The following is a 26,155-nucleotide window of genomic DNA, read 5'->3' on the forward strand; positions in this document are numbered from 1 at the left end:
ATGTTTATATTTAAAGGGATTTGTGTTTGAATACTGTAGATAGCAGTATTTATTACTTATTACATATAGCAGAAGAAAATATTAAGAACTACCTAATATGATGGACTTCATTGTTTTTAGCTGCTTCTTTATTTAATATGGAAAGTTACTCAAAGGTCTTAAGCAGTCCTCAAACTGCATTTAATCATACACAGTAAAGCAATTCCAATATTCTAAGAGAGAACGCGCCACTGCTTACACAGTCAAAACAGCACCATCATATACAAAAGAGAGGTATCAGCAGACTCAGGGGAAGGGAAACCCCAAAACAGCCCAATGGGATCTGAGCATGCTCAGAGGCCGTGTAATGCAGACTGCTTGGAGGTGTGGGGAATCGACTCTAAAACAGGCGTGGGGTGGTGGTGGGGTGGACTGGTGTCTGGAATTCAGAACAGGGAACACAGCACACTGCAACATTTTGTGCCAGGTGTCTCTTGCATATTCAATTTGAAAACAAATTCCAGTAGAAGTGACCTAGTCCCTTTGCAGGGATACATTCACGATACATATTAACCTTAGAAAAACATTTGTAGATGTGGTTATAGCTTGTGTTGTTATTCCTAGAGATTTCCAAACTGATAGAATTGTTAGTCTCTTCTTCGGTTTCAAAACTGCTCTAGGATAAGTTAAGAGCAAACACACATACAAATTTAAACAGAGTAACTACTGCATAAATGTAGTATGAAGTTTTAGTGCCAAATTTGTTTTTTAGAACAAGGGGGAAAGTGTTTATTCTTGCACTGGGTTCCAAAATGTTTATTCCCCGACTTTTAATTACTTTCTTTGAGAAAGTAAACTCACAGACTGTTGTGAGGTATTAGTAAGGGATCAAAGTAACAGACATAAGCAACATATTGAATGTCTGGAAGGAAGCAATAAAGACTGGTGGGTTCCTGAATTTGAGATTTATCTTACTACATTTTCCATGAAAAAAAAACATTTAAAAAACGGGTGCAAAAACCAAGCTGACAAGGATTAACTATAGGATGCAGCCAAGAAGTAATATAACCAAGAATGTGACCTCCTTACTTGTCTAGCAGCGAAGTTTTGGGGGTTGAGCCCTGAGCCGATTGCCCCAAGGCAGACGGGTAGTGTGGAACCAGAGGGAGAAAGCTTGTAGTTGGGAGAAGGGGAGAAGGGAGAGCAGGGAGCCTCATCCCCAAGGCACCCATCTTGATTGGAGAAAGGCAAAGTCAGCTGAAGAAATAAGTAGCCAATCAGCAGGAGTTGGTTAGTGAAGCAACAGAATGCAAGAAGAGAGAGAGTGACCATGAATGACCAAGATTATGCAAAATTAGTATGATTTTAACCATTAAAAGGATATGTTCCAACGAAGTACACTACTTACTTTGGAAATATGGACTAAAAGGAGACAAGTCAGAACAATCAATTCAATACTTAAAAACCTTTACCCATAGCTAATGCTGCCCTGCTTGTGGAAGTGATAATCTTCAATAAAAGAGATGCAATATTTCTATTTGCTGACAAAATTTTATTTCTTTTCAGGAGATCTACAACTGAGTAACGCCTAGAGCAGATGAGGCAAGCAGAAGAATTCAGGCAGGTGAAGAATAAAGAAATCTCATCAGAGTAATATCTCGGTTCTTGGGCAATTTAAAGATCTTCCATCCAGTACATTATTATAAGCATTACTCAACTGACACTAGTATGTTCATCTTTCTTACAAAGCAAGAGAATGAACATCCTTGCATGGAGTATTTTGTTACCAAAAGCTCTTTAGAACCAAACACAAAAAATAAACACTGACTGATTCATTTTCTCAGGTTAACGTCCTTATCTGTCTCTGGTGCACAGTGTCAGCCAGCAAGGTCAGTGTAGAATGCTGAAATTACTCACTCCCTGATCAGAAGAGAAAGACTGATAGCCCAGGAAGATGGAGGCAGTTTTGGTGAAGTGCTGTTGTTTTCAGCTTGAGGTTGACACTGGCTACTCTGGACAATACAATTCCCTACTGCCTATGTGAGAATCAAGCCATATTTAAGACAGCTTAGGGCTAACTTAGCTTCTGTTTCATGGAAGTGCTATTTATGTAAATGCAAAAATATGAAATAGCCATCAAAGTCCCCTCTTTGAGACCTAACTCTGGGGCTCCCTGAATGCTCCTCATTTCTAGAAATTATATTTCTGAGATATTCTGCTTCAGCTACCTCTATAATAGCCATTGGCTTTGTCATTCTCCAAAAAACAAATAATACAGAAACTTAGTGGTGACAAACAGGGCTTTTGAATTTGGCTGTGTTCTTTACAAGCACGGCTAGGTACAGAACCCCCCCCCCCACTATTTCAACAGCCAGAGACCAGGCCAAACAGCAGACAAAAACCAAGAAAAGTAGTCTACAAGGGTGCTCCAAGTTTTTAAAGTTGTATACCTGATGCAATACTTGAACACTGAAATTCTTGTCTGCTCACACTAGAAGACTTTAGGGATGACTCTGAGCAAATTTATTTTGTGTAAGATTGTATAGGTATAGAATTTTGAAGGGTCCTTCAGCATTAATAACCTGATACACTTGATTCTATGCAAACTGCAATTTTGGTTGGAATCCTATCAAAAGGAAATGGATCAGGTACCTTCTTTCTGTGGGTAAATTCCTAGCTTTAGGTGATGTCAAAGAAACAGAGGTCTGAGATCTTCTCTTCTTTTAAGTAATTAAACAGAGGACATTATGGTTTTGTTATGTCAGGACCAAACCTACCAGAAGCCAGAAAAGAACAACACTAGGTACCATCTCAACTTGAGGATCTGGCACTGGTAAAAAGTGTATTACAATGCTGGGTTGATTATTTCTTGTAGTATTAAGAAATTACCCAGTGATTAAGTGATTAAGTGTTAAGTAAATGAGATACATCTTCTGGCATTAAAAAGCAGAGCAGATACCTTGGGTGGAGGGGGTCCATTGCAAATGGTTACAAAAATAACCAAGTTCTGAAATAATTTGATGGCTCTGAAGTTTCTTACTTGTGTTGACTAGAAGTATGTTTCTTGATTCCAAATGACACATGTCTTAATTCAGAGGAATTGGAAGCAGGACTTTTTAAAAGTTTAACTCTGTCCCAGTATGAGATGGCTCAGTTTGTAGAGTGTGAGACTCTTATAGGGTCATGGGTTCAGCCCCAAGTTGGGCAAAATATTCCTGCATTGCAGGAGGCTGGATTAGATGACCCTTGTGGTCCCTTCCAACTCTACGATTCTATGATTCTAATGAATCTTTAGGGAAATATATTGACCAGCAGTCCAGGTTCCAAATAAATCCATACTGTGTTTTTTCTAACCCACTGTGCACTGAGGGTATGGCTGTAGCAATGAGTGTCTGATCCTCAAATCTGCCACCAAAATGAAGCTGAAATTTGGATAGAACTTCTTTGAGAATATGTAAGTTGATTCTCCTCTAATTCAGTAAGTTCAGGGTCCCAGGAAATAGGCGTATACTGCATTGTGAATTCCAACAGGGTAAAAACAGACAAAGGAACCATAGTTGAGGTCATGGCCTAGACCTGGAACAGCAGGCAGAATTCTGCCAGAGATAAAAGGTACCAGCTAGGTTGATTAAACTAGTGGCACAGGAAATGAGCTGAAATCTCAATGGCAAGCCTGAATCTGACAGCCAGGAAACTCTGGAACACAAGGTCCTTGAGCTGGAAATGGAAAGAGCAGCCCCAAGCTGCAGTCCCCAGAGGAACCAGGGCCTGACTCATTCTCCTTAGTCCAGAGGTTTTCAACCTTTTTGAGTCCACAGCTCCCTTGACCAACTACATTCTTTCTGCGGCACCCCTATAGGGCTCAGGAACGCAGTTATGTCACCCCTTGCCTGAAGAGCTGGCAGCCTCTCACCCTTTTTCAAACACCCTCCTTTGTGGAGTGTTCTCTTAGCTTCCTCTCCTCTCCATTCTTCTTGGGAATCCTCCAGGTAGCCGCAGCCACCCCTGGTCTGTGAGGCACTTCAGCTCCTGGTAACCAGCACCCCCTGGCCAACCCAGAGGCACTATTTGCCTGGGATGCTTGTAGCCAGGGCTGCTGCAACAAACAGCTGTGTGGGAGGCAGAGATGCAAGAGGGCTTCAGAGGGAGGGAGGGAGGGAGGGAGGGAAGGAAGGGAGGAAAGAGGGACAGAAGCCTGTGTTGCCCGCGGCACCCCTGACCATCATTTGAGGCATCCCAGGGTGCCACGGCGCACTGTTTGAAAACCAGCCTTTCAGACCAACACAAGCAGAACATCTGATGGGAGCATATGGAGGGGTGATGGGGTGCTTGGCTCAAGGGCTGCCTCTATAAGGCTCTCCAGTCCTCTGCCAAGTAGGTAGCGCATGGAAGGGGTAATCAGGGCCAGGATATATATGTGAGGGCTTGGTTAAAACTGAGACTCCATGAGAACAAGTAATCAGCTCTCAGTGACTTGAGCAGGATCCTGACAACTCTGCATCTTATTGCTGTTATTGTTGATCTACATGTATGCTTAATGCCTGCCTTGTAGTGCCTTTTACTTCCCAATGTTTATGCTCTTAGATCTTGATCACAGGTTGGAACTCTACCTGACCTGCTGTCTCCATCATCTTCAGATTACTGATTTATGTGTCCTGTGGAATCTGCTTCCTCATAACATGAACTATTGAAGATAAGACTGCCTTCAAAAAATGGAGGTCTTACCCAAAAGTAGAGAACAAAAAGGAACACAAACTTTGGCAAACAGACAATAAAGGGATGGTAAAAAAGAATTTGAGGAGCACTATGTTAAAAGTACAAAGACAAACAACAATAAGTTCTTTAAATACATTAGTAGCAGGAGATCATGTAAAGAGATGGTTGGACCCTTGGATGACAAGAGAGTCAAATGTGTGCAAAAGGAGGATGAGAATATTGTGGCAAAGTTAAATTAATTATTTGCATCTGTCTTCACAATGGAAGATATAGGACAGAGTCCAGTGCTGCAACTAACTTTTGCAGGAGGAAAGTCTGAGGAACTTAGGCAGACAGTGGTGATGAGAGATGAAATTGTAAGCCTAATAGACAAAATAAAAACTGACAAATCACTGGGTCCACATGGCATCCACCTGAGAGTTCTCAAATAACTCAAATGGGAAATTGCAGATCTTCTAACAAAAAAATGTAACTTATTCCTCAGATAAGTTTTCATACCAGAGGACTGGAAAGTAACTAATTTAACACCAATCCTGGAAATTACAGGCCAGTTATCTTAACTATGTCCCAGAAAAAACTGGTGGAAAGAATTGTTAAACATAAAATAATCAAGAATATGGAATAATAAGTCTCGCTGAAGTTGAATAAGCATAGTTTCTGGAACGCCAAGTCCTTTCTCACAAAACTATTAGAATTCTTTGAGCGTGTCAACAAACATATAGACAGAGGTGATCCAGCTGACCGTGCACTTGGACTTTCAATTTACCCCCGAAAAGGTACATCATCTAAGACTCCTGAGTAAGCTTAGCAGTCATGGAATAAGAGAGGTCCCTCTTTTGGATCAGGAATTGTTTAAGTAGCAGGAAGCAGAATGGGAATAAATGGACAGTTCTTCAAATTAAGAAATGCAGGAAGTGGATCAGTATTGGGACCTGTGCTTTTTGCCCTGTTCATAAATGATCTAGAGTTAGGGGTAATCCATGGCAGAAGATACTAAATTGTTCAGGGTCATTAAAAAGACCAAAAGGACCTCTACGAGCTGAGTGAACGGACTGTAAAAAAGCAAATGCAATTCTGTGTTAACAAGTATAAAGTGATGCATGTTGGGTGAAAACCTTAATTTCACATACACACCCTTGGGGTCTGAACTGTGAATGACTGACTAGGAATGAGACCTTAGGATCATAGTGGATAGCAGGGTGAAGAGGTTGACTCAGTGTTTGGCAGCTTAGGTTCAGGCTATCTGAAAGACCATATTCCCTCATATGAACCTGATGGGGCTCGCCATTAAGATTTCAGCCCCATGTCACCCTCACAAGCATGCTTTGTGGAAATGAAGGAAAGGGCCTTCTCAGTCGCTTATCCCAGACTCCTGAGCTCCCTTCCTAGAGAAGTGAGGCTGACTTCCCCCTTGCTGTCCTTCTGCTGGCAGGTGAAGACAGTTCTATTTCAACAGGCCTTTGGGAACCAACTATTTTTTGAGGAAAGGGCTGTTGCATGTATTAAAAGTATTGTCTCATCATTGTTGTACTTTTTAATTTGGCACTCAAGTCTTAGCAAAACCATCCAGTAACTTTTAGGGGCAAATGTTGGAAATGTACAATACATTCAGAATAAAATGTTACCGTATTTTTCGCCCTATAAGACGCACTTTTTCCTCTCCAAAAATGAAGGGGAAATCTGTGTGCGTCCTATGGGGTGAATACAGGCTTTTGCTGAAGCTTGGAGAGCGAGAGGGGTCAGTGCGCACCGACCCCTCTCGCTCCCCAGGCTTCAGGAAGCTATCAGCAAGCCTGGGGAGCCATGCGGGAGTTCCCACAGGGCTCCCCACGCTGCAGATAGCAGCCTGCCGCCCGGCGGGCGGGACTCCCTGAAGCAGAGCACCCCTCGCGCCAGGCAGACATCCGCAGCGTGGGGAGCCCTGCGGGAGTTCCCACAGGGCTCCCTACGCTGCGGATAGCAGCCTGCCGCCCGGCACGCGGGGTGCCCTGAAGCAGACCGCCCCGCGCACCAGGCAGACATCAGCCAGCCCCACAAGCTCTGGGGACAGCGGGGAGGCGCAGCGCTGCCATACCGCTGTTCCCCGACCTGGTTTGGAGGCTGGCGCTGGGGAGAAGCACGCTTCTCCACAGCGCCAGCCCCATAAGCTCAGGGGACAGCGGGGAGGCGGAGTGCCGCCATACCACTGTTCCCCGACCTGGTTTGGTTTCCCCAACCTGGTTTTGGGGGGGAAATAAAGGACAATTTTTTCCCTTTCTTCCCCCCCCCCAAAAAAACTAGGTGCGTCCTATGGGACGAAAAATACAGTATGTTTTTTTCATACAAACACATGATTGAGGACTCTCCTGAAGTGTTTTTCCAGAACAGTAATAATTACTCCAAAGATCACCCATGTGTTCAGTTCACCCCATTTCTTCTCATTTGCCCCAAACAAGCATTTTTTCTCTCCTCAAAGTCTCATAATAAAACAATGTCTTTAAGTTGCAATGCTGAAATCTGATGGGATGTTAAAATTACATCTGGAATAAACTGCAGATGTTTACAAGCAAAATGTGTCTTACCTTTTCAAAGTAAGGCCCACTATCTGGGGCTCCCATGTCTTTGGAATTAGGAGGACGAAAACCTGGCCGACTTTTTCTCATAATGTCATTAAAATCCCCGAGATTCATCCCTCGTTTATCCACATCAAATTTCTTATCTTGGAGACCACCTGAAAGGAAAAAGTGGGAAGTGGAAGCATTCATATGAGTGGCTGTTATAGGTTTGCGGCAACACTTCATAAATTACTAAATGAAGTATTTTCCACTTATACTCATATACTACAATAACTACAAAAATTCCTTAGCGGCCTTATTATAAATGTATTAAATAAATTTTTTAGCCTACCCTTCATCATATGATCTAATGTTCAGCTATAATAATTCCTATAAAATCAAAGGAGCAGGTAAGAACACATTATGTCTTTGCAAAGACTCAGGCAAACAAGTAGGCCTTTACCTGCTGCTGAAACACCAGACATATTGGTGCCAGTTATACTTCCAAGGCAATGGCATTCCATAACCCGGGGGGGGGGGGGGGGCGGAGGACCTCAGAATATACTTGTCCTGATGGTGGGATGTGCAGGGAGGGCCTAGTTCCTAGATAAAGGGACAATGATTACTGTATTTACTCGAATCTAATGCTCACTTTTTTGGCCAAATTACGTTGCAAAAATTAAGGTGCACATTAGATTTGATGGGACATTTACATTTGCCAGAAAATCCTTTTTTTTTTTTTTTTGGTTTCAAGGTTTTGAAAATTGAGGTGCAAATTAGATTCAGTGGCATATCAGACACGAGTAAATACGGCATTTCAGATATTTGGGTCTCAATTTAGGGCTTTGTAGGTGAATAATGGTACCTTAAATTCCATCTGGAAGCATACAGGCAGCCAATGCAGGTCTTTCAGAATCAGAGTTTATGTGATATGAGCTAACATTCTGACAGAATGTATTCTGCATTACTGTCACTTCCAGACCATCTTCAAAGGTGTGCCCATGTACAGCGTATTAGAATCTAAATGGAATATTACTAGGGGGTGGGTAACCCTGGCAGGATATCTGTCCAGAAACAGACATAGCTGGCAAACCAGCAAGAGTAAAAAAAGGCACTCGCACACTGGAGGCCCAAGGACTTGAGGGGCACAAAATGTGCTACACCAGTGTCTAGAGGCAGCAATGGGGGCAAATAAAAGAAGGCTGAATCCTGACACACCCACCCCCTAACTTTGCACCTGCTGTTTGTGGGTGCGTTCACCTACCCAATTCCCAGACCCAAGAACCGGGGCTTCTATCTTGTCAGGATTCAGCCTTCTTTTATTTTCCCCTATTGCTGCCTCTAGAACCTGGTCTAGCACATAGCCTCACCTGACTTGAAATGAAAATGAGAAACAGAGCTGGATATCATCAGCATACTGCTGACATTGCAATCATGCTGGGAAACATCATTTTCTGAATACGTCCCCCAGTGGCTACAAATAGACATTAAAGCACATGAGGGGCAAGATGGAACTTTGCAGGACCCCATGCCTGCATGGGGCTAAGCATAAGCCCTCTATAACTACTTTCTAGAATGAGTTCTGACAATTTAGGTAAGTTATCAGTCTGTTTCTCCTTCAAGTGGTTATAATTTTACAGGGCTCCGTCATGACAATCTTCTCTAAGACGGGGAAGCTTCATTTAGTTAAGCTGTTGACAGAAAAAAAAACTATGATTCCACCCACTCAGACAAGCAACATCCTAAAAGCATCACTACCTGGCAGTCCTGCTGATCTTGAGGCCTGCAAGTTTCCCCAGTACTGAGCAGGAGAGAAACATCAGCTGTGGTTTACTGACTGCCTTTCAGGCCACAGACCCTCTTCCCAAGACCCTGGAGGACCCTGAATACCGTCTGTGCTAGCTAGTATAGAGAAGGTAGATGGGAGAGGCCAGCAAACCCAACTGCACATCACTGCCTTACAGCCCAGCTGACTGTGAGGCTTGTATTTGTTAAATGGGAAATATTAATTTATGTTGTTGTAATTTTGCTTGTTTACCTTGAGATAATTTTTTTATTTGTTTATGGGTCTCATTTATATACAAATTAATAATAATAATAATAATAATAAATTTTATTTATATCCCGCCCTCCCCAGCCGAAGCCGGGCTCAGGGCGGCTAACAACAATCAAATAATCAAACAATCAAATAATCCAACATACTAAAATATTTCATTATAAAAATTAATTAAAATCAAGTTGATGGCAACCATTAAACAAAATTCTGTGCGGGTTGCCAGAGGAGGGAGTCAGGCTGCGCCCTGACCAAAGGCCTGGTGGAACAACTCTGTCTTGCAGGCCCTGCGGAAAGATGTCAAGTCCCGCAGGGCCCTAGTCTCTTGTGATAGAGCGTTCCACCAGATTGGAGCCGCAGCCGAGAAGGCCCTGGCTCTAGTTGAGGCCCTGGCTCTAGTACGAGGGTCCTAGGCCGTATAGGGCTTTAAAGGTTAAAACCAGCACCTTAAACCTGATCCTGTACTCCACCGGGAGCCAGTGCAGCTGGTATAGTACCAGATGAATGTGGTCTCGCAGCGAAGACCCCATAAGGAGTCTCGCCGCGGCATTCTGCACCCGCTGGAGTTTCTGGGTCAGTCTCAAGGGCAGCCCCACGTAGAGCGAGTTACAATAATCCAGTCTGGAGGTGACCGTCGCATGGATCACAGTGGCTAGGTCAGGGCGAGAGAGATAAGGGGCCAACTGCTTAGCTTGGCGGAGATGAAAAAATGCCGCCTTTGTTATAGCTGTAATCTGCGCCTCCATAGAGAGGGAGGTATCGAAGATTACACCCAAACTCTTAACGGACGGTGCTGGCACTAATTGCACCCCCGCAAGAGATGGGAGTTGCCCCCTCAATCCCATATCGTCCCGTCCCAGCCAGAGGACCTCTGTCTTCAAAGGATTTAACTTCAACCGGCTCCCACGTAACCATCCAGCCACAGCTTCCAGACATCTGGTCAGTGTGTCTGGGGCCGAGTCAGGATGGCCATCCATCAACAGATAGAGTTGGGTGTCATCGGCATACTGATGGCAACCCAGCCCAAAACTCCGAACAAGCTGGGCGAGGGGGTGCATAAAGATGTTAAAAAGCATCGGGGAGAGAATCGCACCCTGAGGCACTCCACACACCAAGGAGTGGCGCGATGACAATTCCCCCCCAAGCGCCACCCTCTGTCCCCGACCAGAGAGAAACGAGCGCAGCCATTTGAGGACTGTTTATATTGTTTTTCTGTTTATTTTCATTTGCTCCCCGCTCTGGGAATGAAAACATTCAATGAAGAGTGGGCTATAAATACTGTAAAAACACACACACAAAAACCTCCCTTCATACTACCACTAAGCAAATCAGTTTTTCTTTCTCCACAGTAGGTCTTTGACATTTTCTCTAGAAGTCCATGAATCATTATGTACTATTCAACAGAATGAAACCCAGTTATCACAAACGGACTTTGTGCAAGGACGGTCTGTTTATTAATGCACTCAGTAACCAGACTTAGTCCCTTCCCATTATCCTAGCTCAAACTTTCATTCTTTCATTGTCATCAGCTACACACCAAATTATATAAAAGGTCCTTAAGCTGTTCTAAAATCATTTTGCAAAAGGCCACATACTGCTTTATTATACTGTTTTCAAAGCCAAGCACTTCAGCCTCATGAACCAAATCAGTTTTTCTTATTGCCATATTAGGTACACACCTACTGATAAGTCCATTTTACTGCCTGGAGTGTCTTCAGTTTGATTCTGGAAAAGAAAGAGAAAAAACACTAGAAAGTATTATGCTGTTCAATATAAAATCCAGTATTTTTTGGGGGGGGGGCATGCATTTTATAAATTAAAGAGGTGAATTGGCAGGCTTAAAAATAGCATACTGAACTAACCTTGAGCATAGCCTTTTCTAATTGCTGGTGGTGATGTGTGTCCAAAAATACAGCCAGAAATGTATGAACCAATAGCACAGAGAAACAGAGAGAAAAATAGCTGGACAGCTGCTCTGGACACAAACCTCTCTATCCTGACATTTCTGTGGTCAAGGGATTATATTCTGAGAACAGCAGCCAGAATGTTACTTCATCCTCAAGATGCATCTAGTCTTAAAATGTGCTGCCAAGTAATCCTTGTGTTGGCAGTATGGGACAGGATGTTCCCGTAACTCTGGAAAGGTGCAACTATTTAACCCAGTGAGCTGGAGTTTGGATTGACATGGTATTTGCTACCAAACCCTGGGTGACTCTCAGGAGTAACATAAGCATTATCACAGCACTACAATAGCTTCCCTCCTAATTGGCTATTAAAAAAAATACGCCATATGCCAAGCAGTGTGTTCTCCAACTCCGCCCCCCCATAAAGTCCAGCACAGAAACTTGTCTGTGTTCTCCTCACTTACAGTAGCTTAGAATGTATACATAATACACTCTGTGTTTGATCTAAATTTATATTACACACTGCTTTCAACTGGATTGCACCTATAAAACACTATATAAATAACTAAATAAATAATTGAGGATCTCGGGCCAAATTTAACTATCCGATTTCACTAGCAGAAGCCAGTGCAAAGGTTCCCACAAATCCTTTCTGGAGGGTAGGGCAATGTCCCGGAGAAGCCCATAGGTGGAGAAAAGATATTGCTCCATCAGTGCAAGCATTTCTGCTTGCCCAACAGAACTATCTCCTTAGTCTTTTATTGAATTCCACCCTGTATCTCATCCAGAAGGCAAAAGCTTCCCAGCTTGGTCACCTGTAGACAATACTTATTCATGGAGGTGCCTAGGACAGATAGCTGTTTGTAGTCTGTTAAATACGGGTCAGTAAACAGTTTATATAAAACATAATTATGACATTTTAAAAGCCTTACTAGTAATCCCATATTTGACATCTGATCAGATAAAGAATTCATCCACGAATCACTGCTTCCTCCTTTTAACGAACACTAAAGCAAAGAAACAATTTATCAGTTTATTTCACCATGCAGTGACTAAGAATGAAAGCTTAAAAAAGCAATTCCCTGTTTCAAGTATCAAATGTCATAAATAAACCCAGTAAGCTTTAGACATGCTGCTCAAGCCTTGGTTCTCTCTTCTTTAGTGAAAGGGCCTACCTTACAGTGGGGGCTGGTTAGGAAGGTTTATTAAAATACTAAGCAGATTTACCAAATACTGTTACTATTATTCCTTGGAAACTTAAGGTATACAGAATTTAGGAAATGGAGCAGATGATAAATTGCTGCAAGCTCTTCAATCTCTTTAACAGGTTTATTCTGTTAGCATAATGTCAGTAGAGCCAAAGAAATATCAGAACCCATTATTTGAAGTAATTCACTAAGAAATAACTCCATGAAATACAAACTTAAAGGATTAGAACAATTTAAAACCCCAAGGAAGGAAACAAAAAGACAACAATCCCTGCATTTACTGGTTGGCATGATTCCTTTAACTTTAGCACTGAAACATGTTAGTTAAAAAGAGTATCACACTAGCCAGGCCCATAAACCATCTATCAGCTGAACAGTACACTTAGGGTTGCATCCAGTGCTGTGCAAGCACAGCTCCACTCATACAACAGGACTTCTGCTTTCTCTCTTCAACGTCATCAAAATCTACTGAGGGTCCCCCAAGCCTACAGAGCTGATTTTGAGGTCATATGAGGGGCTGAAGGGACAGGAGAGGAAAAAGAAGCACAATTGTGCACACAGAAGTCTGTTGCGTAAGTAGAACTGCAGCATTGGATCCAACCCCTCATATTCAAAGACGAACATATCAGTCTAACAACATAACATTTCTAATGTAGATATTTATTTATTTAGTACACTTATCCTGCCTTTCTACCATCATGGAACTGAATACAGTATACAAGGGGTTCAGTAGCTGACCAGACACAGAGCTGCTTAAGTTTCAGCAAGGTGGCTGCAAAATGTGCTCTCAGATCATGCCCTGGGGTATAACTTGTGTGTAGTGAAACAACTTCAATCTCCAATCTTTAGGCAAAAAAGGGACAGTTACCTACACCAATTTCCACACGTTTTCTAACGTAGGAAATTCATCACATTTGAAGAAACTCAAAATAAATTCAGCTTATCGTCTTTAAAAAGCTACAATTTCATTATTTTCTTACTTTACAAAGTTGTTAGGTAGCTCTTTCAGCTTTGTAGGTGTCTATTTCTCATACCTTCTGAAAGTGAACTAAGACATGCAGGGGAGAATTGGGCTAGTTTTTGTCCTTGATACGTCCATTGTTTTATGCTTTTGCTAAAAAGTGCTAAAAGTGTTTTTGCCACTGAAATTATCTCTGATTTTAAGCTTTCAGTTACTTACAGCTGAAGAAACAAATGTTCCCAGGTGATGCATGTAATTAATACTACACCAGCCTTCCCCAACATGCCATCCAGATCCTTTGGACTGCAACCTCTATTCCCCTTACCACTGGCTTTGTGGTTGACACTGATGGGAGGTGCAGTTCCAAACATCTAAAGGTATTAGACTAGAGAAGGCTGTACTGCACCGAAACCAGTTTTTAGTTGGGCAACCCATTAAGGATGTCAACGCACTTTGCTCCCCATCTTACTCCAGACATATTTCACCTTCCTTGGTAATAAAAAATAAAAAATGGCTGCATGACTGATGTCAGCAAGTGAAATAAACAACATAGGGCATTTTCTGCCAAAATGTGCACACTGATTGAAAAGTATCCACGCCTGAAGACTTTTGCAAACCCCAAAAGATACAAACAATGATGTGTTGCATTCAACAATAAAACCAGTAAAACTGCATTCAGCAGTAAAGCCTTCTTATGGGCTTCCCACGAGCATCTGCTTAGCCACTGTGAGAACACGATATTGAACCAAATGACTTGATTCAGCAGGGCTATTCTTAAGTTAAGCAGTCATTACACGTGCCATCATTCAATACCAACAGGTGTGCATAATTAAGATTATTTATTGCTAGCAGTTACCCTAAAAGGTTTGATGTTTCATGTATCTAAGAAATATTGCACCATATAAGCATTTTCTCACCTTAATCTGTGGTTTCTTTCCTCCTTGTCCCCAGCTTGTTGAATTATGGGAGGAACTGCTTCCCTGAGAGCCTGCTGTGTTCCAGACTCCTCCTTCCTCCTCTTCTTCCCAGCTGGAATGCCTTGTTCCTGATACTGGCCCATCATTATCCCCCCAACCATCTTGAGGTGGTTTGGAACCTTCGATGGGGAGGAAAACATTGTCAAAAGCTAATCACAATTATTAACTTGCTTGACTTTATTATACCACATGGCAAAATCAAGGGGTTACAGCAGAGAACCTCAACCTTTATGGCCCTGGGGCACATTTGCAAGTTTAAGAAACTGCCGTTGACACAAAAAAATGCCTATGTTATAGAAGAAGAAATGACAATGGTCAGAACCTTACTCCCCAAATAGGAAGAACACCTACACACCACAAAACAAAACATGAACATACAGGCAATGCCCTCAAAAAAGGCAAAAAAATCAAAAGATTGTGAAGGGCTGGCTGCCTTAGTGAGCCCATGGGAGCCACAATGGAGACAGCAAAGTTATAACCCCCCAACTCAGTATTTGCTGAGAAGTTAAGTCTCCTTGATTTCAATTCGAGTTAGTTCAAAGATGTGTGCATAGGATAATAGCCTTAATGTTTCTGATTTGGAATAAAGGAGACGAACAAAAAGACACCAAATATCACAAGACATAGGTCTGGGTGTTAATGAACAGAAATAGTTTTCAGTTTCATATTCTACAGCAGCAGTTATAAAAACTGTGTTGTTTTTTTCCAAGTAAAATATTCCTTTAGCTGAATTATCAAGGAGAACCTCTTTTCTACAGAAATGTAATACTACATGAAAGGAGAATGGTCAGAAGCTGGCAAGTAGCCACAAAGAAACCCTAGAACAGGGGTGAACAACATGGTTCCCTCCAGAGACTGCTTGGAAGTCCAACAATATCTGAACAGCACCATGTTGCCTGCATCTGCACTAGAAAACTGCCCTTACTACTAGTGACTAGATATCAAGGTAATGGCTAATTTGCAGTCTAATTCTGCTTAATGTCATGCAAGTACAGAGGTATGATACTGGCACTGTAACTTTTAAAAGCCCCCAATAGTATTACTGTATTAATAATTTCATCCACTAGAGATTTCTTTTATACCACACTTGTCTTAAAGCTTAAACTTTTGTGTTCCAATTAATGCACTAATGAGGCTTCAAAATCCTGTAAGATGCCCTTCAATAGCAAATTTGAAATACAACACTAAGCTGATACATAACCCTAAAAGTTCAGCTTCCTAGAGTTGGAAAAACTCACCTATATATATGCACAAAATAAAATTTGTAACTTCTGACCACCAAGGGGTAGAAACCATAAAGGGGTAGTTGTCATGCTCCCCTCACTTCCTCACATTTAACAATATAGCCTTTAGACTCTGTTTTAGCGAGATCTGTATTTTGTTGAAAACTTTGTTCTATCAACCAATATGACTTCCTGTTTATCTATTTTGTAGAAAAGCATATTTAGGAGGCAATTCTAGCTGCCTAAAAATCCCATTTAATTCAAGAGGGGTTTCTACCTGGGGTTAAGATTGTAGTTTTAGTTGCTGAAGAGCATGGAGTTTTAGAACTGAAGGAAGAAGATCAATCATGTTCCAATCTGACCTACCACTGTCCAGATAGAACGTTTATCTAAGCTAGTAAAAAACGTGCAGACACTCCTCCTGCTAAGTAAATGTATCAACTCTAAACCGAATGCGTTTTCTGCAATTGGTTTGCTAATGAAATAATCTGAATATCTTTTACCCCTCCCCTAATGCTGGTACACTAAGGTCACTGACAAAGTGCATTAGAATGATAGGTTTCAACTACCCCACCATGCTAGCAGAAGCCAGCACAAGGACTCTTGCTAGTGCAAAGGGCCTTCCCACCCCATCTCCTTCCCCATGCCTCCTTCAATTCCGCCTCTGGAGGGTTGGGCGAATCCCCAGAACACTGAGTATGGAGGGGAGATAGTTCCTTCAGGCAGGCAAAAATAATTGTGCTGATGGAACGGTCTCCTTAGTGCTACATTGAATTCAACCCAGTAATTCTAACATAGTAAATAATTTTATACCTGTACACTATAAATTAGTAGGAGTGCAGCCACCTATATTAAGAACTACTGTATTGGCCCAAATATAAGCCGCACCCAAAATAAGCCGCACCTTTATAATGGGGGGGGGGGGGGGAAGAATACCCAAATATAAGCTGCTCCATTCCTCACTACTCCTGGTTGCATACTTTGGGGGGGGGGGAGCCACGCTGTGTTCCCCATGCTCCTGGCTGCATACCGTAAGGTTGCGAATATAAGCCACACTTTAACTTTTCATGGTTGGAATTTGGGGGAAAAGTGAGGCTTATATTCAGGCCAATACGGTAATCTGAAGTAGTTGCTTTGGTTTAGAGATACACCTGGATTACTGCCATTTTCCAATTCCTAACCACATAACCCTCCAACAGAATTATTATTGTGCCATTTTCAATAATCTGACCAGGCAGATAAAAGCATTAACATGGAGTAGGTATATTAGACTTTGTTTTATCGGAATGGTAATTATCATCAAACACACATAAGATTCACAGCAGAAGAATATAGTGCCTACATCAGAGATGGGGAATCTGTGATCCCCCAGATACTGCTAGACTACAACTCCCATCATCACTGACTGTTAGTCATCATGAGGCTGGGGCTGATGGGAGTCTAACTGACATCTGGAGGTCCAGAGATTCCCACCCCTGCACTACATGCTTCTTGACCATTTAATGACGCAAACAGCCTAGTCTACTCTGATGAATACTGACATTTTACCTTGCCTCTGTTATCTACCTTACAAGGGACCAGGGAGCTTCAATTAGTGACTAATTACCTTGTGTTAGATTGACAAGGGGGGGGGTCCTCCATTGCTTCCTTGCCTACCATGCCATCTTTGCCCAAGATATAGTACTAATCCAATCAGGTGTGTAAAAATTTCCTCTATTACCATGCTAGGGCTGAAAATAAACACCAGACATGGGCGCAGCACCATACACTCATTCAGAAACCTATTTGTTTTTTTTATCTAAAAGTACATAAAATTGTTACAGAAATGGCAACTGGCAAGTACTCACTAGGTTTTATGGCATTTGGTGCAGTGGAGGGTCCATTTCCCCAACCTGTAGAAGCCCCTGTATCATCAGCTTCACCCCATCCAGGGCTGGTTTCATTTGGTTCACCCCAAGCAGCTGTACCATTATCTGGAGCAGGAGGTGTGCTTTTGTTCCAGACTTCATATAGAAAGAGTTTTCATTATGCACTTTTAATGAATTGAAGTTGCTTTCTGACATTTAGCACAGCATCAACTGAGAAAAATCTACATATTTCTATACTGCCGACCCCATTCTGTCATACTATAGTGTTTGTTCTGACTCTTACACCACATGGTTCTTAGTGTAAAAGAAAAACACACAAACAGTGTGATGATGTAATATTATTGTACTAAAATGAGAGTCTGACCCTATCCGCAAAACAAGCTCTGTCAGTAATCAGATGTTCTATATGCTAAGGCAAAGACTTTAAGCAAATGTTTTAAAAATATACCTGAATGAGGTCAGAAAAATGGTAATATAAGAGGAAAATCACGTTACATTGCAATGTAACAAACTGTATATGCAGACATCTGCAGTTTGCTAGAAAAACCAAGGGTCTGCAATAGTTGAAAGTAAGAGAAACTGGGTGAGGGGAGGTGACTGGCAAGGAAGGATAGCACTCCCTTTGATTTTGTGATGCACATCACCCTTCTCAACACAGAAGGGGGCCTGGGTGCTTTGCTGCACCTAACTGCAGTTGAACATTCAACAAAAAAATGGCTTTTTACATAATGCTGCTGAATTACATTGTCACTTCTAGGGAAAGCAAAGTAATTCAAGAAAAATTGGATAATGTGAATCATTAACTAATCCTATTTGTTACTTTAAAACAGAGGTAGGGAATATGTTTGCCCTGGCAGGCCAAATCTTGATCTCCCCCAATTCCAACTTTGACAGGTAAGCAAGACCATCCACTGGTAAATCATCTGACGTCATAACCAGGTGATCGTTGAATGTTTTGGAAGTGCTATGTGAAGAGTTTTGCAATTTCTGTGTTCAGCGCCTCCCAAGCACTTTGCAACTCTGACAAAGTCCCATAATTATCTGCCCCACTGGTGGGGTAGTTGGGTATGGCTTGGATAAAACATCCTGGTGGGCCAAATGGAGAGATAAGGCAAGTCAAATTTGGCATGCGGGCCAAAGATTCCCTACCCCTACTGTAAATTAACTGCAGGCCCAATGCTGCCTGTAGATGAAGCTATGTATTTCTACTGAAGAAACAAGGATGCAAACTGACTCACAAAAACCACCATTACTGGTAATGATGCATCTTGAGAGACAAGTCCCCTTACCCACAATCCAAAGATAATAGTGTACAGCAACAGACTGCATATACCAGTCAGCTTTGAAAGCACCAATCACCAGCTGGATAAGAGAGCTGAATTCAATACCCACAGACCCTTCACCACCATTCCCCAAGACAGTGATCAGCATGAGGCCCCAATTCAGCACTAAAATAGTACATGTGGTCCTGGAGGTTAAACAATGGGATCCAGCTATGGGAATCATGCACAAAGTTCCTGGTTCAGCAGCAAATACACATATACAGGTTGAGTCTTTTACAAGAGGCCCTGTGGAACTTGTGTACTCTGTATCCACAGGTCCTCTTTTAAAGGACTCACCCTGTAGAAGCCTTCTACTGTTCACAGATCCCCTTGGTAGTAACAAGTGGATGTCTTAATTCAAAATTTTAGTGGCAGTAAGCTGGTAGCTTGCAAAAACACCCTTTTAGGGCATAGCTTCAGCAGGTGTATTTGCACATATACACATACATTCAGCTTGTAATAGGATCTAGACTGCACATGGATGGGATCCTTGTGGTGACATACAGATGAAGTTTCAAGCACCACTGGCTGCAGATTGTTCTGTGTTAACACTATTCCCCCTTTCACAAGTTAAACACATTGGGGCTCCCCTCTCCCAGTTCCCTGACACAGCAAACAGCCTTACTTGTGAACAGTGAACATTTCACACGAAGCCATAATTAAACAGACACCTCTTTGATATATGAAGTTGTGTCTCCAAAATTTCAAATGACACAGACCTAGCTACAGAATGCAGGTACCCTCTCACCATATTTAGATCTGCATTTACTAGTTTGCATTACAATGAAGAAGGCAAATAAAAGGAATACCTGAGGGTGCTACTTTGCTGGGCCTTGGAGTTGGCAGATTCTGTTCTCGTGAAGCTTGTCCACCTTGTGAGTTCTTGTCCCACAGGTTCACATTCTTGTAGTTGTAACTGCTGGGATCTCCCCACGCTGAGGTGCCATCATCAATATCCATTTTTCGACTAATTGATTGGGGGGATGGTTCTTCCCAGCCACTGGGTTCCTCATCCTTTGAGGCAGTTGGCTGTGGCCCACTGTTCCAGTTAGGATTGGGTGACCTCCCATTTCCTGGAGGCTGTGGTGGTGGTGGGCCCCAGGAGCCAGGTGCTTCTGACTGCGGATGGTGTTGCTGTTGCTGATTATTCCAGGAATTGGCTTGTCTACCAGAATCATTCCATGCTGGAGTTCTTTTATTATTATCCCACCCTCCTTTTGAGGAACAGTTTGTATTTGCACCATTACCCCAAGTCCCAATCTCATTTTGACCAGCTTCACCCCAGCCTGACATTGACTTGTTTCCTGAACTTTCCCAGTTACTATTTTTTGTTTGGTCAACTTCCTCTCCCCAGCCATTCTTTCCAGAAGACCACCCTTGATTAGGTGGTCGTCCATTCCACCCAGGGTCTTTGTTGGAATTCTCATTCCAAGATGTTGTCACCTTTTCTTCTTGTCTTCCTCCTCCCCAATTAGAACAATTGTTCTTGAAATCATTCCATCCTCCAGTGTTTTTGGGCTCTTTCCACTCTGTCGGAGTAGAGAGTTCACCCCATCCAGACTTGATTTGATTGCTTTGGCTGGGTGCATCTCCCCAGCCCCCTGAGCTCTTTGTCTGAATGGCAGAACTCTCCCACCCCTCAGTTCCTTTATCAGTCTTTCCCTCTGCCCTTGGCATCTCTTCTATGTCCCAAACAGTATCTTGCTTGATTTGAGTTTGACCCCAGCCAGTATTTGAAAGCACTCGGGGATCCAAATCAGTCCTGCTCAACAAAGTTTGCAAGACTGCTTGGCAATCAGGATGTGTAGGCCTATATGATCGACGTCCAGAATTGTGACTGTCACTACTTCCTGCTTTATGGTTGCTTCCAGTGCTTTGACCTCCAACCTCACTTCCTGTAGAGCTGGAAGATCTACCCCAACAGGGAGCCTGGGAATTGCCTTGGTTTTCAGGAAGGGGGTGGCCCTTTTGATTGTCCCATGCTCCAGTGCTAGAATTTGGTTGGTTTGGACCACTCCATTCTCCAATCTTCAATTCATCAGACCCAGACGGCTGTTTCCATTCTCCCTGAGACACCCCTGATGTCATTTTGTTCCCTTCACTCCATTTGTTTTCACTAGAGTGTTGAGGGCCAATGGTCCAAGACCCATCACCCGTAGACCTGTTACTGTTATCCCAAGAATCATTTCGTGACCCATTTGATTTTTGAACAGAAGCTCCCTTCCACGAGTCCTCCCTATCCTTTCCATTGTTCCCATGATTTCCAGAATTGCTTTGACCAGAGACACTGTCCATTCCAGAAGGCCCCCTAACTGTACCCCAAGACCCAACACTCCCAGTCTTTCTCTCTCCAGTGCTTTGTGAAGGGGCATCAGTGTTCCTGGAGGGGTTCCCAAAGCCCATTTCAAAGGACATTCCCTTATTCTCCACTGGGTTTGGTGAACTTAAGTTCAAGGAGTTAGTGTTTCCATTTTTTGGTCCATCAGTGTTGTGAATTTGAGCCTGTTCTCTGCCAGAGACAAAGTTAACACCCGCATTTTCCATCTTTGACTGCTGTTCCCTAGATGTCTGACCTGCTGTACTAATCTGTGCATTGGAGCCACCATTATCAGATTCTGAAGTCCCTTTCCTTGAATTGCCCTCCTGAATTAGTGCTGGCCAAGCAGATGGGTTGCTATTTGGGTTGAAATTGCTGAAGCCAGAACTGGGGCCAATTCTGTCCTGCCCACTCAAGTTCCTCCAGCTTGCTAGACCACTATTACTCTCTGCTGCAGGATTGGAAGATTGAACAGATTTAGCTTTAGGGTCAGATTTCCAGGCCCCAAGATTACATTCGTTACCAGAGCTTCCAGACTGGCACTGGTTTTTTCCTTTTCCTTTGTTACTAGTGGTGCTTCCTGGCAGAGTGCTCTTCTCCAAGCCAGGGTTCGAGGCACTGTTGTTGTCTGTGGTGTTCTCGGAAGAAGACTCAGTATCTTTGCTGGCAATACAAGGCCACTCTTCCATGTCAGACCTGTCTACAATCACCGCGTCCCAGACGTGAGTTGGGTTGGCATTGGTGCTGTTGGAGGAGGCTCCAGGACCCCAAGTGGAATTTGCATAATTTGAAGAAGCACCACCTCCAGTTGTTGAATCTAAAAGAATGAAACTTATTCACAATTATACATAAACACATGGAGAACGATAAACAGCACATACCAGTTATTTGCATTATTCTGAATTTTAAAGTATTTACAAGCCATCATTTATGACATTCACAATCACAAAATCTATGGTACCCACTAACTGAGATGACTTTTTAAAAGAATTTAACAAATTCATAGCCTAAATGGCACCTGGATGTTCAGAGGCAGTATGGCTTTGAATTCCAATCGATAGGGACAGACAATGGGAAGGCTTCAGTCTTCAGGCCTGCTTATAGGTTTTCCAGAGGCATGGAGCTAGTCCAATGCTGAACTAGGTAGACCTTGGCTTGATCAAGAAGGGCTACATTAATGTTCTTAACAATGTCACATTTAATTTTGTATGCATTATGTGCCATACTCAGTAAGGAAGAGTATCATATCAGGCCAAATAAAATACCTCCTAGTCCTGCAAATTGATAACTGGGCCATCATCAATTGTACCAATTAACTTTCCAGGTTAGCTTGTGAGAGAGGTGCAAATTAGATGAAAAAACAAAATAACAGTACTTGTTTAGAGTTCCCCAAAGATAACATCTTTTGCAGATAAAAATAATAATCCTTAAAACATTTACATTCAGTTACCCTTTAAACACACTGAGGATCTGTTCACTTGGTACCTTCTGGGGAGAAATTTTAGCCCATCTCAAGTCTTGAGCATGCAAGCCTCTCTCCAAGGTAAAAGGGCAATGAAAAATCAGGTTTACCATAGATATCTGAAAGCAGTATAATAAATGCCTTCTAGAACCAATATCTATCTCATCCAGCTTTCTGTGTCTGAAGAATTAGCTAGTTATCTTTGGGAAGCAAAGGGCAAACATGCTGCTCTTTCCTTGTTTATTCCTAGTATCCAATATTTAATGTGGAAGAGTGCATCTTATTATTTTAAAAGTCATGTGCATTTCTGAAAAAAATTGTGATTTATATGACTAAACAACATAATGGTTGACACAGTCCCACTACATTTATTTGGCAACATTCATGAATATTTGGTATGCTTGGTAAAAATACGGAAGATATATTTATATAATTCATTCTTTTAGACTTTCTATTATTATTTTCTTATCTTGTAATTTTATTCTTCCTGTTTTTATGACTGTTTTTAAGTACAGATAGGATGAACCTTCAGAATCAGCAGCTTGCTGCAATCTGCACTTTGGAACTTTCTTCTTTATTAGTGCCACTTACTTTTAAGGAAAGGGCTAGTGCTGTGATGTTTTTATTGTATGTGATCTTTAATGTGTATATATTTTAATTCTACTAATGCTTTTTAAACAAAATATTATAAAAAGATATTTAAGGCAGACTGTGAACATGTTTTTCTTTTTGCTATCATGGCTACCACCTGTTGAGACCTGAACGCCATGAACCTAGCATCTTGTAGTTGTGAATTCCATGCTAATTAATTGCATGTGCTATTTTGAAGTACCTCCTTTTGTCAGACCTAAATGTTCTGGTAACCAATTTTAATCAGGAGAAGCAAACTTCCATTATAATTAAAGAAAAATTACTTTATACATATTTGTCACCGTTCATCGTTTTGTAAAAAAATGTAACACTCGCCTTCATTAGACTCCAAATTCATTAGACTATCCACATATAAGGAAGGTGCCCAGAGTTTAAGGATTTTAATTTCCCTTTTTCTATTCCTACAACATCACTTTTTAAGATGGGCTACCTCCCTATCTACCCAATCAAAAACTGTCTTGAAACAATTCAGGAGGATGTTGTTGTTGTTGGCACCCGGCTGTCTCAACAGACAATGGAGTGTGCCTCTGCGGTTTATCAGCACTGAAGTGTCCTCCCCAGGGCGCAAGCCTGGGCAGTGTGTATGGAGGTCCTGGGCTGCCCAGACAACAATACCCCCCACCCTCAGCCTTGCTGATGTGGTCTAAAGGAAAGCAGAGCAATACATTTGGCACCAGCTTGGCTGCAGGAGTTGCCAGGAGGCTTACCATCCAACAGTCTTAGGAACTCCACTCTGGATTTGTGTAGGGTTTACTCCTTAGCCTTTTCTTGAAGATATTTGGCAAGAAAATAGAGGGTTAGGATCACATAATGTCGAACTCAAACCCAAAGGGAAATAACAAAAGCTTTCCTACCTGTTGCAGTCCCACTGTCACATGGCAGCAGCACTCCTGTTGTTACTAGTTGTGCGTTGTTTGGATTTACTCCAGGTGCTGGAGAAGGAGGTGGCCCTACTCCACTCCCAAGGAGCATACAAGATGGCGGAGGGGGCTGCCCACGTTTCAGTAACACTTTGTGGTCCTGCTGGCAACGGAATCGCGGCGGCACCTCCCGAGGCATGTAGCGGGCGGCGCTTGGCGGTTGACCGTTCGGCACTGCCACCCTTTTGGCATTGTTGCCACCATTGACTGGTGGCGATGGAGAGCTGCCAATTGGGCTGGCGGTCACTGGTTGGCTTAAACTTGGTTTCGTCGCTTCGGGCACTACAACAAAATATGTAAATACGTGTTCTGAATTGTTTTGCAAGCTGAACAATATGAAAGGCTATATTTAAAATTATTTATGAAAAAACATTTTTAGTATTAAAATATATTTCATGCCCTGATCCTATGAAGCTAATAAGGGTAGAAGAACTTTGTTTTAAGAAAGAAGTGGAAAATGATCTGCTCAAAGACCAAAAAAACTTATTGTAAATTTTAGAAAAATTAAAAGTCTTTTACCTTTGGTTTTTTGATCTGTGACCTGTAAGTGAAATGAGAAGAATAAATAAAAATAGCCTTATTAACATTAACTAAGTTAAGCCTGTGTTAAAGGTAAACTTGTGTTACATTTAGGCATATTTGTATATGCCTAAACATAACCTGTTTAGGCATATACAAATATTAAAATGGTCAAACAACTTGTCTTTTTCAGTATTTATACATTTTGTTTAGCAAAAGATTCTTCCTCCTTTTCAAATATCTAGGCATTTCTTTCATTTTGCAAGTAAGCAGATAAAAGAAAACTGATACTAATGTATGTACTAGAACCCAGATAACAGGAATATTTGACACAAGATAGGCAAGAAAATTTACTTTGTCTAACAACTGAAGTGTTTGCTCAACAGGACTGTAAGAAATGGCTAAGGGTAAAAGTAAAGGACCCCTGGATGGTTAAGTCCAGTCAAAGGCAACTATGGAGTGCGGCGCTCATCTCACTTCAGGCCGAGGAACCGGGTGTTTGTCCATAGACAGCTTTCCGGGTCATGTGGCCATCATTACTAAACCGCTTCTGGCGCAATGGAACACAGTGACGGAAGCCAGGACACACGGAAACGCCATTTACCTCCTTCCACAGCAGTACCTATTTATCTACTTGCACTGGTGTGCTTTCGAACTGCTAGGTTGGCAGAAGCTGGGACAAAGCTCACCCCAACACACGGATTCGAAGAGCCAACTTCCCGATTGGCAAGTCCAAGAGACTCAGTGGTTTAGATCACAGTGCCACCCACCTCCCCCGTTCTAAGAAACAGAGCATCTTAAAGCACAAGCCTATTTTCTTCCCAGTAATAGATTATCTGAAGAACCACTGCTTTAACAAATTTCAAGTAAGCAAACATGAGCAAGGATACAGATTCTTATACAAGGCAACGTAACACCTGAAGGGGCTACCTCAATGCAGCACATACGCCACGGCTTTCCAACACTGAATGGTCACAAGTGAAAAAACATTGGAATTCTAGCACTATTAGATTTCCAACAATCAACAAATGTTGCAGGGACAAACTGTGCTGAAAGTCTGACTAGGGTAAACACAATGCCACTAAAAGCTTTTCAGTAAGTCAAACCAATGTGAATAAAATGCTTAGAAAACAAGACTCTGAATACAATTATTCAAGATTTCTACGACTAGGAACTTTCCTTAAACTCTGTGTTATTATAAACTTCGAACCTTTTGGTAAAGAACACTTTACACAACAATGGGGAAAAAATAAATAGTTGAGTTTTAACTATCTCTTCTTAAAATCATTGTGGTTGGTGCAGTGTTGCAGTATAGTACAATGTGAGTTTATTGTTTGCACCAACCTAGCCAAATCTCTCTTGTAAAATAAACACACATGCAAACAATGGCGGAGCTTCATGCTCCGGCATTGGGGGCGGAGAGCAGGTGGGGGAGTGGTTGGTGCACGTCCCGGGAGGCATGATGTGCCGCCTGCGGCGGCGTGGTACCCAGCGTGTGCGTGCGGGGAGGGGGGAGCCGCAATGGCACCCCACCAGGATCA

The 26,155-nt window shown here is 42.3% G+C and overlaps 1 protein-coding gene across 22 annotated transcripts in view; it reads right to left on the bottom strand.

The window, feature by feature from the left end:
* Positions 1–26,155, bottom strand: part of TNRC6B (trinucleotide repeat containing adaptor 6B) — a 104,887-nt gene that overhangs the window by 25,442 nt on the left and 53,290 nt on the right. For 8 of the 22 annotated variants that reach the window (XM_083573731.1, XM_083573733.1, XM_083573727.1 and 5 more), the window contains 9 exons: positions 24,615–24,636; positions 24,030–24,377; positions 19,555–21,879; positions 17,403–17,558; positions 14,273–14,451; positions 12,119–12,193; positions 10,962–11,007; positions 7,257–7,405; positions 1,069–1,236 (listed from right to left, as the gene is read on the bottom strand). In XM_083573731.1, coding sequence (XP_083429857.1) covers positions 1,069–1,236; positions 7,257–7,405; positions 10,962–11,007; positions 12,119–12,193; positions 14,273–14,451; positions 17,403–17,558; positions 19,555–21,879; positions 24,030–24,377; positions 24,615–24,636 — 3,468 coding nt within the window. The remainder of the gene's footprint in view (positions 1–1,068; positions 1,237–7,256; positions 7,406–10,961; positions 11,008–12,118; positions 12,194–14,272; positions 14,452–17,402; positions 17,559–19,554; positions 21,880–24,029; positions 24,378–24,614; positions 24,637–26,155) is intronic. The other 14 variants (XM_083573718.1, XM_083573721.1, XM_083573717.1 and 11 more) reach the window with 3 other exon arrangements.

This window comes from Podarcis filfolensis, assembly GCF_964270895.1.
Source record: "Podarcis filfolensis genome assembly, chromosome: 10".
In the NCBI taxonomy this organism is placed as follows: Eukaryota; Metazoa; Chordata; class Lepidosauria; order Squamata; family Lacertidae; genus Podarcis; species Podarcis filfolensis.